This window comes from Perognathus longimembris, chromosome 5 (genome assembly GCF_023159225.1).
Source record: "Perognathus longimembris pacificus isolate PPM17 chromosome 5, ASM2315922v1, whole genome shotgun sequence".
NCBI lineage: Eukaryota > Metazoa > Chordata > Mammalia > Rodentia > Heteromyidae > Perognathus > Perognathus longimembris.
Genome location: NC_063165.1, coordinates 67,367,648 through 67,381,973, shown reverse-complemented (window position 1 = coordinate 67,381,973; position 14,326 = coordinate 67,367,648). Strand labels below are relative to the sequence as shown.

General features: G+C 38.7%; 2 protein-coding genes across 3 annotated transcripts in view; one reads left to right on the top strand and one right to left on the bottom strand.

The window, feature by feature from the left end:
• Positions 1–1,653, top strand: part of Mfn1 (mitofusin 1) — a 49,135-nt gene extending 47,482 nt beyond the window's left edge. For both annotated transcript variants that reach the window (XM_048347073.1, XM_048347074.1), the window contains exon 18: positions 950–1,653. In XM_048347073.1, coding sequence (XP_048203030.1) covers positions 950–1,028 — 79 coding nt within the window. In that variant the 3' untranslated portion in view covers positions 1,029–1,653. The remainder of the gene's footprint in view (positions 1–949) is intronic.
• Positions 1,654–9,160: 7,507 nt separating this feature from the next.
• Positions 9,161–14,326, bottom strand: part of Gnb4 (G protein subunit beta 4) — a 46,163-nt gene continuing 40,997 nt past the window's right edge. The window contains exon 10 of the mRNA XM_048347076.1: positions 9,161–9,596. Within this exon, the coding sequence (XP_048203033.1) occupies positions 9,490–9,596 (107 nt within the window). The 3' untranslated portion in view covers positions 9,161–9,489. The remainder of the gene's footprint in view (positions 9,597–14,326) is intronic.

The following is a 14,326-nucleotide window of genomic DNA, read 5'->3' as shown; positions in this document are numbered from 1 at the left end:
CCCAGAGTTCAAGCCCCAGAGCCAACAATAACAACAACAACAACAAAAAGGAACTATGATGTTCGCGTAATGATGAAATCAGCTAATGACTAATAATACACTTTATAGAAGACATTCCAGTCATCAAGTAAGGCATGACTATATTTACAATCTCCAGTATTTATTACTACATTAAGTTCAGCCACTTGTGTGGAATTTAATGCTTCAAAAGCATTGCCTGAAGAAATACATTCAGTGGAGTTCAGAGCATATATACAGTTAACATGTGACCCATCCATGTATGTGCAGAAACAAAACAAGACCTCCTCCCCTCCAAAATGAGCACGGGAGAACAGGTCAGCATCCACGCATTGAGTCCATGCACAGGACAGGTTAGAATGGGAAACACATCCATGTGTGTTCCTTTCTGTTAATGGCAACCTGACTGCATCAAATACGATTCTAATGTTGAAAAGTATTTGGGGGGGAGTCGTTTAACACATGTTATCTTACATGAGGAGCAGGAAATGATCTTTCTATACTCCATTTCTCTCTCCTTTACCTTGTTAAATAACAAGTCCTTGCTGAAACTATTATTGAAGTATTTTTGACATATGAATACCTTTTAGCATCTACTCAAATGACTTATTCAGTACATATGCTTTATGTGAAACGAGTTTTCAAGGACATTCATGACTATGACTTAAGACAATCTCATGTAAGATATGACTCCACTGTCTATTATGCTGTTTTTTTATTTAAATTTTTTTGTCTTTTATCTCAGTGAGTTTTACTGCACAGCTAAATAAAGTACCACATTCAGTGAATACTCTAAAAAGAGTTTGTAATAGATATATTTGTTCAAAAAGTTGTAACTCTAGTGAGTTTTTCTTTTTAAGAAACTGGATAGAATGTATTTTTTCCATTGATCTTTATCATAATCAGATTGGTGCTTTTTCTTTTAAATTAGGAATAAAGCTGTTCAACTTGAAAATGAGCTAGAAAATTTTACTAAGCAGTTTCTACATTCAAGCAATGAAGAATCTTAACAGAAGAAATTGGTGATGTAAGAGGAAACAGGACTAGAAGATTGGGAGAGTTTGGGTTGTTTTTGTTTTTTAATGAAGTAATCAGTATGGATTATACTATGTGCTTTTGCAAATCTCTGCTTAGATTCTAGTAATGATCTATCTCAGAGTGTTTGCACATTTACAAAGGTGTTATGATATGGTCTTAGTTTTAATTTGGGGCAAAAACTAAACTGTTTGTGTTAAATGATAAATTAGTTTAAGGCAACAGAACCAACTATGTGACCCCTGAGGGGTGGGTCCTTGAGCTCTTAGTTAGGGCTTTTTGATTCTGGAAACTCTGCTTCCTGGCATCCAGGAGTTAGAGAATAATCATCTTCTCACAACTAGTTTTTGATGCCTTCTTTAATGGGAATAGGAAATTTCTTATTATGTTTTACAAGCTGCATTGCTCTAACCACCAAGGAGTGCAGAATGTTCTGGAGTATACTCTTCATACAAGTTAGAAGCACTTTTGCCGTCCCGGCAAGTATGGAAACCACTGATAGGCTCTGTTTTTAACCTCTTTTATTCCCATTAAAACTGATGTAACACAGTATATTAAGGGTTTTTTGTTGTTTGTTTCAAATACATAAAACTATCTGGATCTAAAGTTTCTTGATCTGTTTCTCCCATCCAGGTGCTACCCAAGTCCTAACCTCCTGGCTGTCTTTATCTACTTCCTAAGAAAGTCTTTGACTTTGCTATAGTTATGAGTCCAGAAAAAAACTTAAAAAAAATCCTTTTAAGTATGTGAAGTGATGAAAATAGCCAGAGATAGGTCTGCATTTTTGGATAGTAAGCAAATAATGTTTAGAAGCTGTGCTTCAGAGGGCCTTTGACTATAGATACTGCTAGACAGTGCCCATCATCCCCCCACCGCCCTGCAGTGAGGCTTCTACTTTTAAGAATTTGCCCAAGACTTCATTAAAATTATTACTGTAGTTTTTTACTTTAATGAAATGTTGTTTTGGGGTTTGAGTATCATGTCTGCTTCTTTATGAAAACAAACTAATATGGAAAAATTTAATTACCTAATTCTCAGACCTTGCTATATATAAGTAAAGGACTGCCAATCAGCATCACCTAGATGCTTGTTAAAAATGCACAATTCCAGGGAGCACAGTGTATTTGGCTAAGCAGTTTATAATTCTTTTTCTTTTTTAATACTCAGTATTTTTCTGTCTTTAGGCTCCTGAGTGCTTGTTGGTCTTTCACAGTAGGATCTCTTTTTTTTTTTTCTTTGCCAGTCCTGGGCCTTGGACTCAGGGCCTGAGCACTGTCCCTGGCTTCTTTTTGCTCAAGGCTAGCACTCTATCACTTGAGCCACAGCGCCATTTCTGGCTTTTTCTATATATGTGGTGCTTATTTGTTTTTGTTTCTGTTGCCAGTCCTGGGGTGTGGACTCAGGGCCTGTGCACTGTCCCTGGCTTCTTTTTGCTCAAGGCTAGCACTCTATCTCTTGAGCCACAGTGCTACTTCTGGCCGCTTTCTATATATGTGGTGCTGAGGAATCAAACCCAGGGCTTCATGTATGCGAGGCGAGTACTCTACCGCTGGGCTATATTCCCAGCCCATGGTTCTCTTTTTCAGGGTATTTGAAGGCCAATATATTATTGAGGCCATAGAAGCCTTTCAAAAGTACTTAAATTTCTATGCAAATCAGACATAATGCAATATTCAAATTTAAATATATAGACCAGTTAATTTTTATTGCCAGTTTATAACCCCCCAAATTATACAACTACTAGTAAATTTAGTGGTGGTTACAACATGAGATGTCAAATCCTAAAATTGAGTGCTGCTAATTTAGGTTAAAAGTTGTATCTAAGGACACAGACTTTTAATGTCACCTAAGTAGTATAATACAGTGGTTCTCAAAGTTTAGTCCCTAGATCCTTTTGAACTTATAGGAAATGCAGATTCTTACCCTTTACTTCAGACCTGTGGAATCAGATAAACCAGATTTGGAATAGGACTTTTTTTTTTTGGCCAGTCCTGGGGCTTTGGACTCAGGGCCTGGGCACTGTCCCCCAGCTTCTTTTGCTCAAGGCTAGCACTCTACCACTTGAGCTACCCCTGGCCTTTTCTGTATGTGGTTCTGAGTAATTGAATCCAGGGCTTCATTTACTTTACCACTAAGCCACATTCCTAGCCCTGCTTTGTGTGGGTGTGTGGCTTTATGGCTTTTTTTTTTTGGAGGGGGGCTGTTGGGGACTAGGGGTGCTACTAGGGATTGAACTCAATGAGGCTGGAGCTCTCACTTGCTTATTTTGTTCAAAGTGGGTGCTTTACCACTTGAGCTCCACCTCCTCTTCCAGTTTTTTGATGGTTAATTGGAGATAAGAACCTCCCATGCTTTTCTGAACAGCATGGCGCTGAACCACAATCCTCAGATCTCAGCCTCCTGAGGAGCTAGGATGAAAGGAGTGAGCCTCCAGTGCTGAGTAGCAATTAGGTTTTAGTCAGCCCTCCCAGTGATCCTGATGCACAGGACACTCTGGGAGTCATTGGTACAACGTTTCTGGTATAGGAAGTTTTGTATCACTAGTTTGTAGTTCCAGCTGATTGGGCTTAGTAATGTGTGAATGCTGGGAATTGAACACCAAAATAATGAAAATCAATGCTCATACCTGGACATAAGCATACCTATACCTTGGCCTATGAATGACAACAGTTGTATGACTAATACAGTCATTACACATATACCTATTTACTGTGTATGTTTGCAGGATTATTTATAAACTTTGTATAATCTCAAGCTTTTACAAAACTTTTTAAGCGAGCTTGCAACATGAAAATAAACCTGTTTGCTTGACAGTTGATAAATGAAGCATTTATAGTAATAGGAGTTTTAATCACATATGGTAGGCATGTAAACCATCTTGAGTTGACCAGCTCATTTGATTTCATAACTATTTAGTTCACCTCGTCAGGTATTAAAAACATAAAGGATGTTATACACCACCATTGGGAGAGCCTATTTTCAGAGATTGTCCATATTAAAAACTGAAATTCATAGGCATTTATTCAGTATTCCTGCCTGGACATCTTTGTGTCTCTCTGCCTTCTCTATTTCTCCCTCTCTCCCTCCAGCCTTCTCTGTCTCTGTCTTTAGCATACATTAGTTATTTCCACACAAGTAAACAGTGTATCCTGATCAATCTCACCTCTTTCTATTGCATTCCTCCCTTTTAAAACAACTTCAACTGGTTTCATTGTTCTAGTTTTATACATGCTAGTAAGCTGCTTCAGCCATATTCATTGTCATTAATCCTCATTAGCATCTAAGCCTGTGTGTGTGCAGTTCCTAAGGCTTGATTGAATTCAGGGCGTGTGTGTGTGTGTGTGTGTGTGTGTGTGTGTGTGTGTGTGTGTGTGCAGTTTTTAAGGCTTGAACTCAGGGCCTGGTCTCTGTCCTTGAGCTTTTGAGGCTAGCGCTCTACCACTTTGAACCATCAGGCTTTTTGGTGGTTAATTGGAGGTAAAAGTTTGCTACCCAAGGCTGACTTTGAACTGTGATCCTCAGATCTCAGCCTCCTGATAGCTAGAATTACAGGGGTGAGCCACCATACCTGGCTGCTAAGTTTTTAAAGTGTATTAATTACATGAAGAGGTTCTTCTATGGTACTATGCAGAAGCTAATCTGATGCTATTTCATTTATCAATTTTCTGGGCAACTGGAGTTACATCTTAATTTTCTCATTAGTCTTAAAGTTTTCATGAGAGGAAAGAAAATAGAAAAAAAATTAAATCAATACCATAAGCAAAATTGTCTATATAAAAACTGCACAGGAAGGAACTAAATTACTTCACCCTACAGGGGAAGAATAACTTGCTTTCTGGTCTTTTAACAAGCTAGAAGTCAAGAAATAAAAACATTGTGTATTTCAATAAAAAAAATCAGGGCTGAGTATGAAAAATCAGGCTGAGTGAACTTGAGAGTTCAAGGACTTAATTTTTGAACAATTCTTATTAAAAGTTGACTTAAAACAAAATGAACTCTAGTTAAAAGCATTTTATTGATTACAATATCAATTCACAGCAACATTTCACAAAGCAACTGTACAAAGGAATGAACCATTATATGAAAGATCTATGAATACTGTTAAATCCATGGCACACATCCAGTTAAGGTTTAAAGCTTTAGCATGTTTACTTATATATTAGACATAGTACTAACAGTTTATCACAAGTGTGCAAATACTACTCTAGGTCAAGAAAAACATTTTCAAAATATCTTAACAGTAAAGTATTTTAAGCAACATTAATGACATTAAGCTATGGACACCTTTGAGTGAGAAAATGCAAATGTTCAAATGCTTCTTTGAAAAGAGAAAACAGCACCATTGTGTAAAAAGACAAAAGACCTGAAATAAATACTAGCAAGTACACTGCTCAGATTCTACTAGCCAAAAAATACTGTATGATGTAAGATTTTGCTGGGTACATTTAACACCACTTGAAACAAGATTTTTCCTCTATAATGCTTATTCACAGAATGTCACTGGAAAAAGAAACTAATTTATCAACATGCAAAACATATGCTAAATACCATAAATACCACATCCATCTAGGACTAACACATGAGAACCAACTATAACCGATACCTTCTAATATAGCACTGAATTTGGAACACTTCAAGATAAGAAAAGTTAAATGATATATCACATTTGACCTAGTTAACACACTGGTTTTGCTCATTATGCAGCTCTCTTACATGGTGTCTAACTATGGGTGGTTTAAGGTAAGAAAGGTAAAGCTGAACATGGAACTTAATTTAAAACTTTTAAAAAAAATCCTAGCTACTCAGGAGATAATGATCTGAAGATTACAGTTTGAAGCCAGCCTGGGCAAGAAAGTCTGAGACTCTTAACTCCAATTAACCACCAAAAAGCCAGAAGTGGAGCTATGGCTGAAGTGGTAGAGTACTAACCTTAAGCAAAAAAGCTCAGGGACAGCACCCAAGCCGCAAGTTCAAGCTGCAGACTAGCAAAAAAAAAAAAAAAATGTATATGTGTGTGTGTGTGTGTGTGTGTGTGTGTGTGTGTGTAATCAACCTGACAACTCTAAAAAATTCTTAAAAGAACATTCACTGCTAAAGCCATGACAGCTCTCACCAGGTAGATTGTTTATTTTTCTCCATCAAGCTAATCAACAATGAGAAACAAGTATTGTGCTATAATTTAAAATCTGAGACATTCACATCAAAGCATCAGTATGCAAAAATGAAACTTTTATGACTGTTAATATCAACAGGGTTGGAGGAAATACATAGTACATTTTCAGCAATAAAACATGAACATTTCTTTTAATATCCCAGAAGTACTAATATTATTTCATGGATGTTACTTTGTATCAACCTGAATATTAACCTGCTTATCTAAGTCAATTAAAATGAAAATTGCTTGTTAGGCTCTCTTGCTGTTGAAACACTGAGTCTAAAACTTTGTCTCAACACATTTAGAATGAAACATTAGCTAAGGAGGGACCTTGGGTATTTAGTCTGACCCTTAACAGTACAGCTCCCGAAGTCGAGGCCTGTTCATCCAAGTGTTGCTGCTGTCTTAAGTGAAGCTTTTGGATACCCACCTCATGGTGAGATCACTTGTTTTTTGTTTTTGATGCCAGCAGTACTGAGGCTTGAACTCAGCCTCACTCTCTTCCTTAGCTTTATTGTCTGGCACTCTACCACTTGAGCCATATACCTCCTCCACTTCCAGCTTTTTGCTGGCTAACTGAAGATTTGTCTCCTATTTGTCTGCCCTGGGAGGCTTTGATCTGCAATCTACAGATCTCAAGCCTCCTGAGTAGCTAAGATTACAGACCTGTATCCAGATGTTAAGTGCATTCTTTTAGGAAAGAGTATGTGCCTTTAAATTTTTGCTCTTGCCAAAAGGCGGTGCTTGTACACATGCCTGTAGCTCTAGCTACTCCAGAAGCCAAGGAAAGAAGACAGAGGCTGAATTTGAGGCCAGCCTGGGCCACCACCCAGCGAAACTGTCTTGAGAGGGGAAGTGTTGGGAGGAGGAAAAGAGAAGTTGGATCGCAAAACCTACATTCTGACTGACATCAATCTGCTGAGGCACATTGTTTAAATGCTTCATAAATGGTGAAAAATAAAAACAGGTATCAATAACTGCAATGCTTTTGATGAAAATTCTTTACAACTAAACTAGCCATGTTTTTAAGCACTAAAAAAACTGAGATCCAAACTACACAATGTAATCTACAAATTATACATTTAGAAAGACTTGAAGCGATACAGAATCAGGCAATCTGCTAAACTCTGCAAGTAAATACATTTAGCAATTTATATTACTATAAGGTAGGATTTAACTAGTAAAGTAATGATTGTAGAAATGAAATGGATTATTTTGTCACTAGTCAGTTCTGTGGGCAAATGGCCACAAATGTTCCATAGTGGTTACTTTTCAGTTGCCTGGGAATTACTTTACTCTCTGCACAAACTAAATTATTATATTTTATAATAACCTTTAAGTGGAAGAGTACATATGTAAGTTTTAAAAAAACAAGTAATGGAAATATTTTCTATCCCTTCTGGGAGAATGTGTTCCTTTCAAATATGCCCATCTCAGTCTGGGAATCATGCAGTGACAGCACATGTAAGGACCTGAGTTTTGTCCCCAGCACCACAGGAAATGATTAGTGAAAAGAAAATGTGCCTTATCAAAAAGAGCTGTATTTCATAAATGATACAAACAGTTCACAAGTAAACATTTAGGAATCCATAGAAATCTTATCCTAAATACAAATATACATTCACATATGCCCTCTAAAATATTATTTTGCTTTTATATCTTTGTCTCATTCTCTAATATCAATTGGCCTTAATAAAATTATTACTGATATGCCATTACACTTGGTGCATGTATCTACACATGCACAACATAAAATTGAAAATTTACGGGTAAAATTTGTGAGTAGGTTAGAGTGACAGATGACCAGAAGTTAACACAGAACTATCTCAACAGTAACACAGTTCGCTAAGTTACAAAGCACCATGCACCTTTATATATCAGAATAACCCGTAACTTCAGTATCAAGCAAGACCAACAAACTTGTATTGTCAATCATTTACATTATTTTGTAAGAGAAAAATCAAAGAGAAAAAGTATCTTGATTTAAATTAGGTAGGAAGGCATGGGATTCTCATAAATACATTACTATTCCATTCACAAGCATTGTAATTGCTTGATAAAGTTCTCTTTGTCCTCTCTAAAAAGGCTTTAGGATTCTTTTGGCTTAAAATGGGGTCACTGAAATCCAGAAATTCTTTGAAACAAAACCTCTTGGAAACCATTATTTTGTGCTACAGAAGAAAATAAAGCTTAAGTGCTCTTAAGAGAGTTGAGAAGCTGGGGTGCAGCTTAGTGAAAGAGCCTTCACTTTACCTAGCATTCTCAAGGCCCTGGATTCTACCCCAGCACTGAAAAGAAAAAACAAAAAAAGGAGGGGGGGTGGGGATTTGAAGGCACAAATAGTTTCTCTCAATTCAGATTTTATCCTCAGTTCATAAAGCCACCTTGTTCCAATGATAATGAGTGCAAGTGATTCTAAATACACCTCTCCCAAATTGTTCATGCTGATCCATTGCCTGAATATGAGCAGGTGGACTGCTAGCATACCAAAGGGTCTGCAAGAAAATCATTAACTCCTCTCAGAGATACATTACCTGTTACCTAGTAACACTTAACTATTAAGCACTTGGGATCTCTTGATGAGTGTTTTTTGTGGTTGTTGTGCTTATTCTGGGGCTTGAACTCAGGGCCTCAGGCTCTTTATTTGGCGTTTGCAAGGATGACTTTTAAACTACTAGGCAATGGCAATATTGAAGGAGACTTCCTTAAAACATACACATAGTAACTCTATCGATTACTGTGCCTTAGTTACAAAACTCAAAAATGTGATATCGCTTATGTACACAAAGTTTAAGATGCAAACACACTGATCACCTAAAGTGTACATTCTGTACACACAATTATTCAGCGCAAACCATCATCAGTTACCCCAACTCCTCAAATTAATATACTGGTTCTTTTGATTTCAACAGGTACCTTTGCCTTGTTGTAGTTCACTGAAAGCTATGCCTTAGTTACAAAACTCAAAAATGTGATATCGCTTATGTACACAAAGTTTAAGATGCAAACACACTGATCACCTAAAGTGTACATTCTGTACACACAATTATTCAGCGCAAACCATCATCAGTTACCCCAACTCCTCAAATTAATATACTGGTTCTTTTGATTTCAACAGGTACCTTTGCCTTGTTGTAGTTCACTGAAAGCTACTTTTTGCATTTAATAATCTCAGTAGAAAAAAATCTTCACCAGCAAATATAAGAATTTTTTCACAGCTCTAGGCTGTAGTATGGACTTCTCCAGACATCAGTGGAGAACAGGAAATACGTATGACACTGTTAATTCCAGATTCTCAGAAAACTATCCCAAGATCCTGTCGCCACAGCCATGCCATCATCAGTTACACCTAAGCAGCTGACACGGTTGTCATGACCCGCAAGGACACCTACAAAGAAACCAGAGGACAAAGTTAGCAACTGAAGGAAACACGTACTTACCTTGAAGGATGGAGAAGTGAGCCCCTGTCACCCCAGCTATAAGGGGGTACAGGGAAGAGGGTTGTAGTATGAGGCAAGGCCCAGGCAAAAAAAAGTCGTAAGACCCTATCCAGAAAATAAAGGAAAAAAATGACTGGTGTTATGGCCTAACAAATTCAAGGCCCTAAATTCAAACCTCAGAACTGCCAAAAATCATCTGATGGTTTCCACCTGTAATACTAGCTACTCAGAAGGCTGAGATCTAAAATATCAGTTCAAAGCGGAGGCAGATGAGGCAGACAAACCCAAGAGACTTCTAGCTCCGCTTAACTGGCAAAAAGTTGAAAGTGGAGGTGTGGCTCAGTGGCAGAGTGCTAGCTTTAACCAGAAAAGCCAAATTTCATTTGGCAAGAGACCTTCAGTTCAACCCTTTCTCCCCCTATCCCCCCAAAAAGTACAAAACTTACAATAATCTAAAATAGGAATATGTTTATCTTGCATTTCTCACAAGTTCATGATATTCCAATTCGATTTTAAAATATTTTAATCTTTTTTTTTTTTTTGGTCAGTCATGGGGCTTGAGCACTGAACCCTGAGCTTTTTTGTTCAATGCTAGTCCTCTACCACCTTGAGCCACAGGACCATTTCCTACCAAAAATCTTTTCTGAAAATTCTATAGTGCTTGGGATTAAACTCAGAGCCTCACAAATACTAGGGAAGTGCTCTACTATTCTGACCATACCTCAAGCCAAAATCAAAATTCTAAATGAAGTTCAATGAGGTAGCTTTTTCACACAAAAACATGACAAAATTGCATTACATTACCACTTCCAGTAATTTCACTATATTTTACTTGTTTCTTCTTTTTAACTACCCAACATAAATATTGCTTAAAGCTTTTTGAAATCATCAAACTTCCGTTTTTACCAGTCCTGGGGCTTGAATTTAGGACCTGGGCACTGTCCATAAACCTCTTTTGCTTAAGGCTAGCACTCTACCACTTGAGCCACAGTGCCAGTTCTGGCTTTTTCTGTTTATGTGGTATTGAAGAATAGAACCCAGGGCTTCATTCATGCTAGGCAAGCACTCTACTGCTAAGCCACATTCCCAGCCCCAAACTTTAGATTTTTTTTAATTAAAAGTAAACGAGTAGAGCATTGGTGGCTTAAACCTTTAATCCTGATTGATTGATTGATTGATTGATTTTTGCCAGTCCTGGGCCTTGGACTCAGGGCCTGAGCACTGTCCCTGGCTTCTTTTTGCTTAAGGCTAGCACTCTGCCACTTGAGCCACAGTGCCACTCCTGGCCATTTTCTGTATATATGTGGTGCTGGGGAATTGAACCCAGGGCTTCATGTATAGGAGCCAAGCACTCTTGCCACTAGGCCATATTCCCAGCCCCAATCCTGTCTAATTTAATAGTGTTCATAGTACCACCATCATGGCAGTGTTGCTGTATTTGTCATTATGGGTTGAAATAATAAGAAATGAATGCTGTGGTTAAATATTTCTGGTCATATTGGAGAGGTCAATGGATTGACAATTCAGGAGTCACGATGAAATCTTAAAGTGAGAAGTTCTAGCTAAGCCAGCTTGAAACAAGCTGTAAGCAAGGAATACTAAAACTAAAATATATGTTAAAAACGTGAAAACTCTTAATTTTGTTATGAATACTAATTGGTTCAATTTAAGCAAAGTACTTGCTGCTTTTAAGAAGTTAATTGCTGTTGGTCAACAGATTATTTCCATTAACCTCTTGCAAAACAAAAACACTAAGCCATGCAGTCCTAAGAGATTTCAGAAAATCATTTTATGCAATGTTGATGTCACCCTGACTCTCAGAAACTCCAATAGCTGCGCACTGGTTTAAAAGACAAGAATATAAACCCATAGGACTGTAAGAAGATGACAGCAAGTAACAGCAACAAATTTGTGAGCTACATGGTGTACATTTACTACTTCTCAAAATGCTGAGTTCAGAACCTATAGAACCTCGAAAAGCGTAGTTATTAGTGAAACCTTGAACTTAGGGAACCAAGCAGAGCAAATAGAGTTGTGTTAAAAAGTGTGAAGAAGAATGGGCTGGGGATATAGCCTAGTGGCAAGAGTGCCTGCCTCGGATACACGAGGCCCTAGGTTCAATTCCCCAGCACCACATATACAGAAAACGGCCAGAAGCGGCGCTGTGGCTCAAGTGGCAGAGTGCTAGCCTTGAGCGGGAAGAAGCCAGGGACAGTGCTCAGGCCCTGAGTCCAAGGCCCAGGACTGGCCAAAAAAAAAAAAAAAAAAAAAGTGTGAAGAAGCCAGTGCTGGTGGCTTGGGCCTGTAATCCCAGCTACTAAGGAAGTCAAGATCTGAGGATCACCATTAGAAGCCAGCCCTTGCACACATGTCCATGAAACTCTTATTTCCAATTAACCAGCAAAGAGCTGGAAGTGACACTGTGGCCCAAGTGGTAATGTTGCAGCCTTGAGTAAAAAGTCTAAAGGACAGAGAATCCAGGCTCTGAGTTCAAGCCTCAGATCTAGCACGTACACAGGTGCTTGTGTGCATACACATACAGATGCACTGTATTCATAAACTGACATGCTGAACTGAAAACCCTTTGTACAACTACTTAAAAATAATTAAAAAGAAAAGAAATTAAAGAAAACAAGCCGGGCAGTAGTGGCTCATGCTTGTAATCCTAGCTACTTAGGAGGCTGAAATCTGAGGACTGAGGTTCAAAGCCAACCAGACAGAAAAATCCCTTTTATCTCCAATTAAGTAGCAAAAATCTGGAAGTGGAGGTGTGGCTCAAGTAGTAGATCATTAGCCATAAGCAAAATTAACTAAGTGCAAGAATAAAGCCCAGAAAGAAAAAGAAAAAAGGAAAGGAAGGGAAGAAGAAAAACAAAAGAAAGAAGTTAGGAAGGAAGGGAGGGGTAAAAGAGGAACAGAAAAAAGGAAGGAAGGAAAGATTGAAGGAAAAAGAGAGAAAGGAGGGCTGGGAATGTGGCCTAGTGGCAAGAGCGCTTGTCTCCTATACATGAAGCCCTGGGTTCAATTCCTCAGCACAACATATATAGAAAAGGCCAGAAGAGGCGCTGTGGCTCAGGTGGTAGAGTGCTAGCCTTGAGCAAAGAGAAGCAAGGGACAGTGTTCAGGCCCTCAGTCCAAGCGCCAGGACTGGCCAAAAAAGGAGAAAGGAGATAGAAAATGTGATTTAAAAGAAGTTGCCAGGGATGATTTGTGATCACTAGGGCACTCGGGATGCTGAACTAGAAGGCTCCTGAGTTCCAGGCCAGCCTTTCTCCAAACAAACCAACCAACTGAAAGGACCAACCCAGGACCCAATAGCAACAGAATACTGGAGTTCTGGGAAGAAAAATGGAGAAGAAAAACAATCTAATAAGCACCTAGTTTTCCAGTAAGACAGGGCATGGCTTTACAGGTCAAAGATCCACTAAAGGTCAGAGATGTAGTAAGGTGGCAGAACCCTCACTTAGCATAGCATGCTCAGTGCTGGGGCTGCCTTCCAAGCACTATAAAAACAAAAGAAAACAGGTTCACCCAGCACATGGATGAAAAGGGACAACAAGATGGGTGCCAGTGGCTTATACTTATAATCCTAACTACTCAAGAAGCTGGTATCTGAGGATCACACTTCAAAGCCAGCAAAAGCTTGAAGCAGAGCTATGACCCAAGTAGAATAGTACCAGTCTCGAGGGGAAAAAGCCAAGTGAAAATGAGAGGCCTGAGTTCAAGCTCCAGTACTGGCATAAAAAGAAAACGGGCCCACTCAAGTAAAAATTGGCACAAAGTTTGGATTCACTAGTAAGAAGTACATCAGAAATATCAAATTCTAGAGAATTAACAAACGCTGTGTTAATAAAAGAAGTTATAGTATTCTTTGCTGTTTAGTAGTAATTACTTCTTTTAAAAAGCTGAAATTATGTAACCACTAAATGTTCTTTGTTAAGTAACAAAACTGGAGGGTGGGAAGGATGTGGCTATTGTGGTAGCAAGACCCTTGTCCTGTGTGAGAACAAGTCAACAGATAATGCTGGCAAGTTTTGCAGTGGCTCAGCTGCACAGGAGGCTGAGATGTGAGGATCTTGGTTCAAAGCCATTCTGGGCAAGAAAGTTTATGTCCCTCTCCCTCTTCCTCCTCCTCCCCCCCTTTCTCTTCTTCCTCTCTCTCTCTCTCTCTCTCTGTGTGTGTGTGTGTGCGTGTGTGTGTGTGTGTGTGTGTGTGTGTGTCAGTCCTGGGGCTTGAACTCAGTGCCTGGGCATTGTCCTTGAACTACTTTTTTGCTCAAAGCTGGCCCTCTACCATTTGAGCCACAGCGCCACTTGCGGCTTTTTCTGTGTATGTGGTGCTGAGGAATCGAACCCAGGGCTTCATGCATGCTAGGCAAGCATTCTACCACCAGGCCACAATCCCAGCCCCTCCAAATAACAACAAAAATAATCACCTCCCAAAGGAATCTAGAAATAAAGCTTTGGCTCAACTGGTACAACAACAGCCTTGAGCAAAAAAATGTAAGGGGCAGCACCCAGGTCCTAAGTTCAAGCCATTAGTTCTGGCACAAAAATTTAAGCATGTTACTTAAGATGTGAAAAGAAATAGTTAAAAACTTATACAAAAATAAAAACAACACTGAGAAACTGCCTTACCCCAATAAGAATGGCCTATATTCTGAATTCTGACAAACAA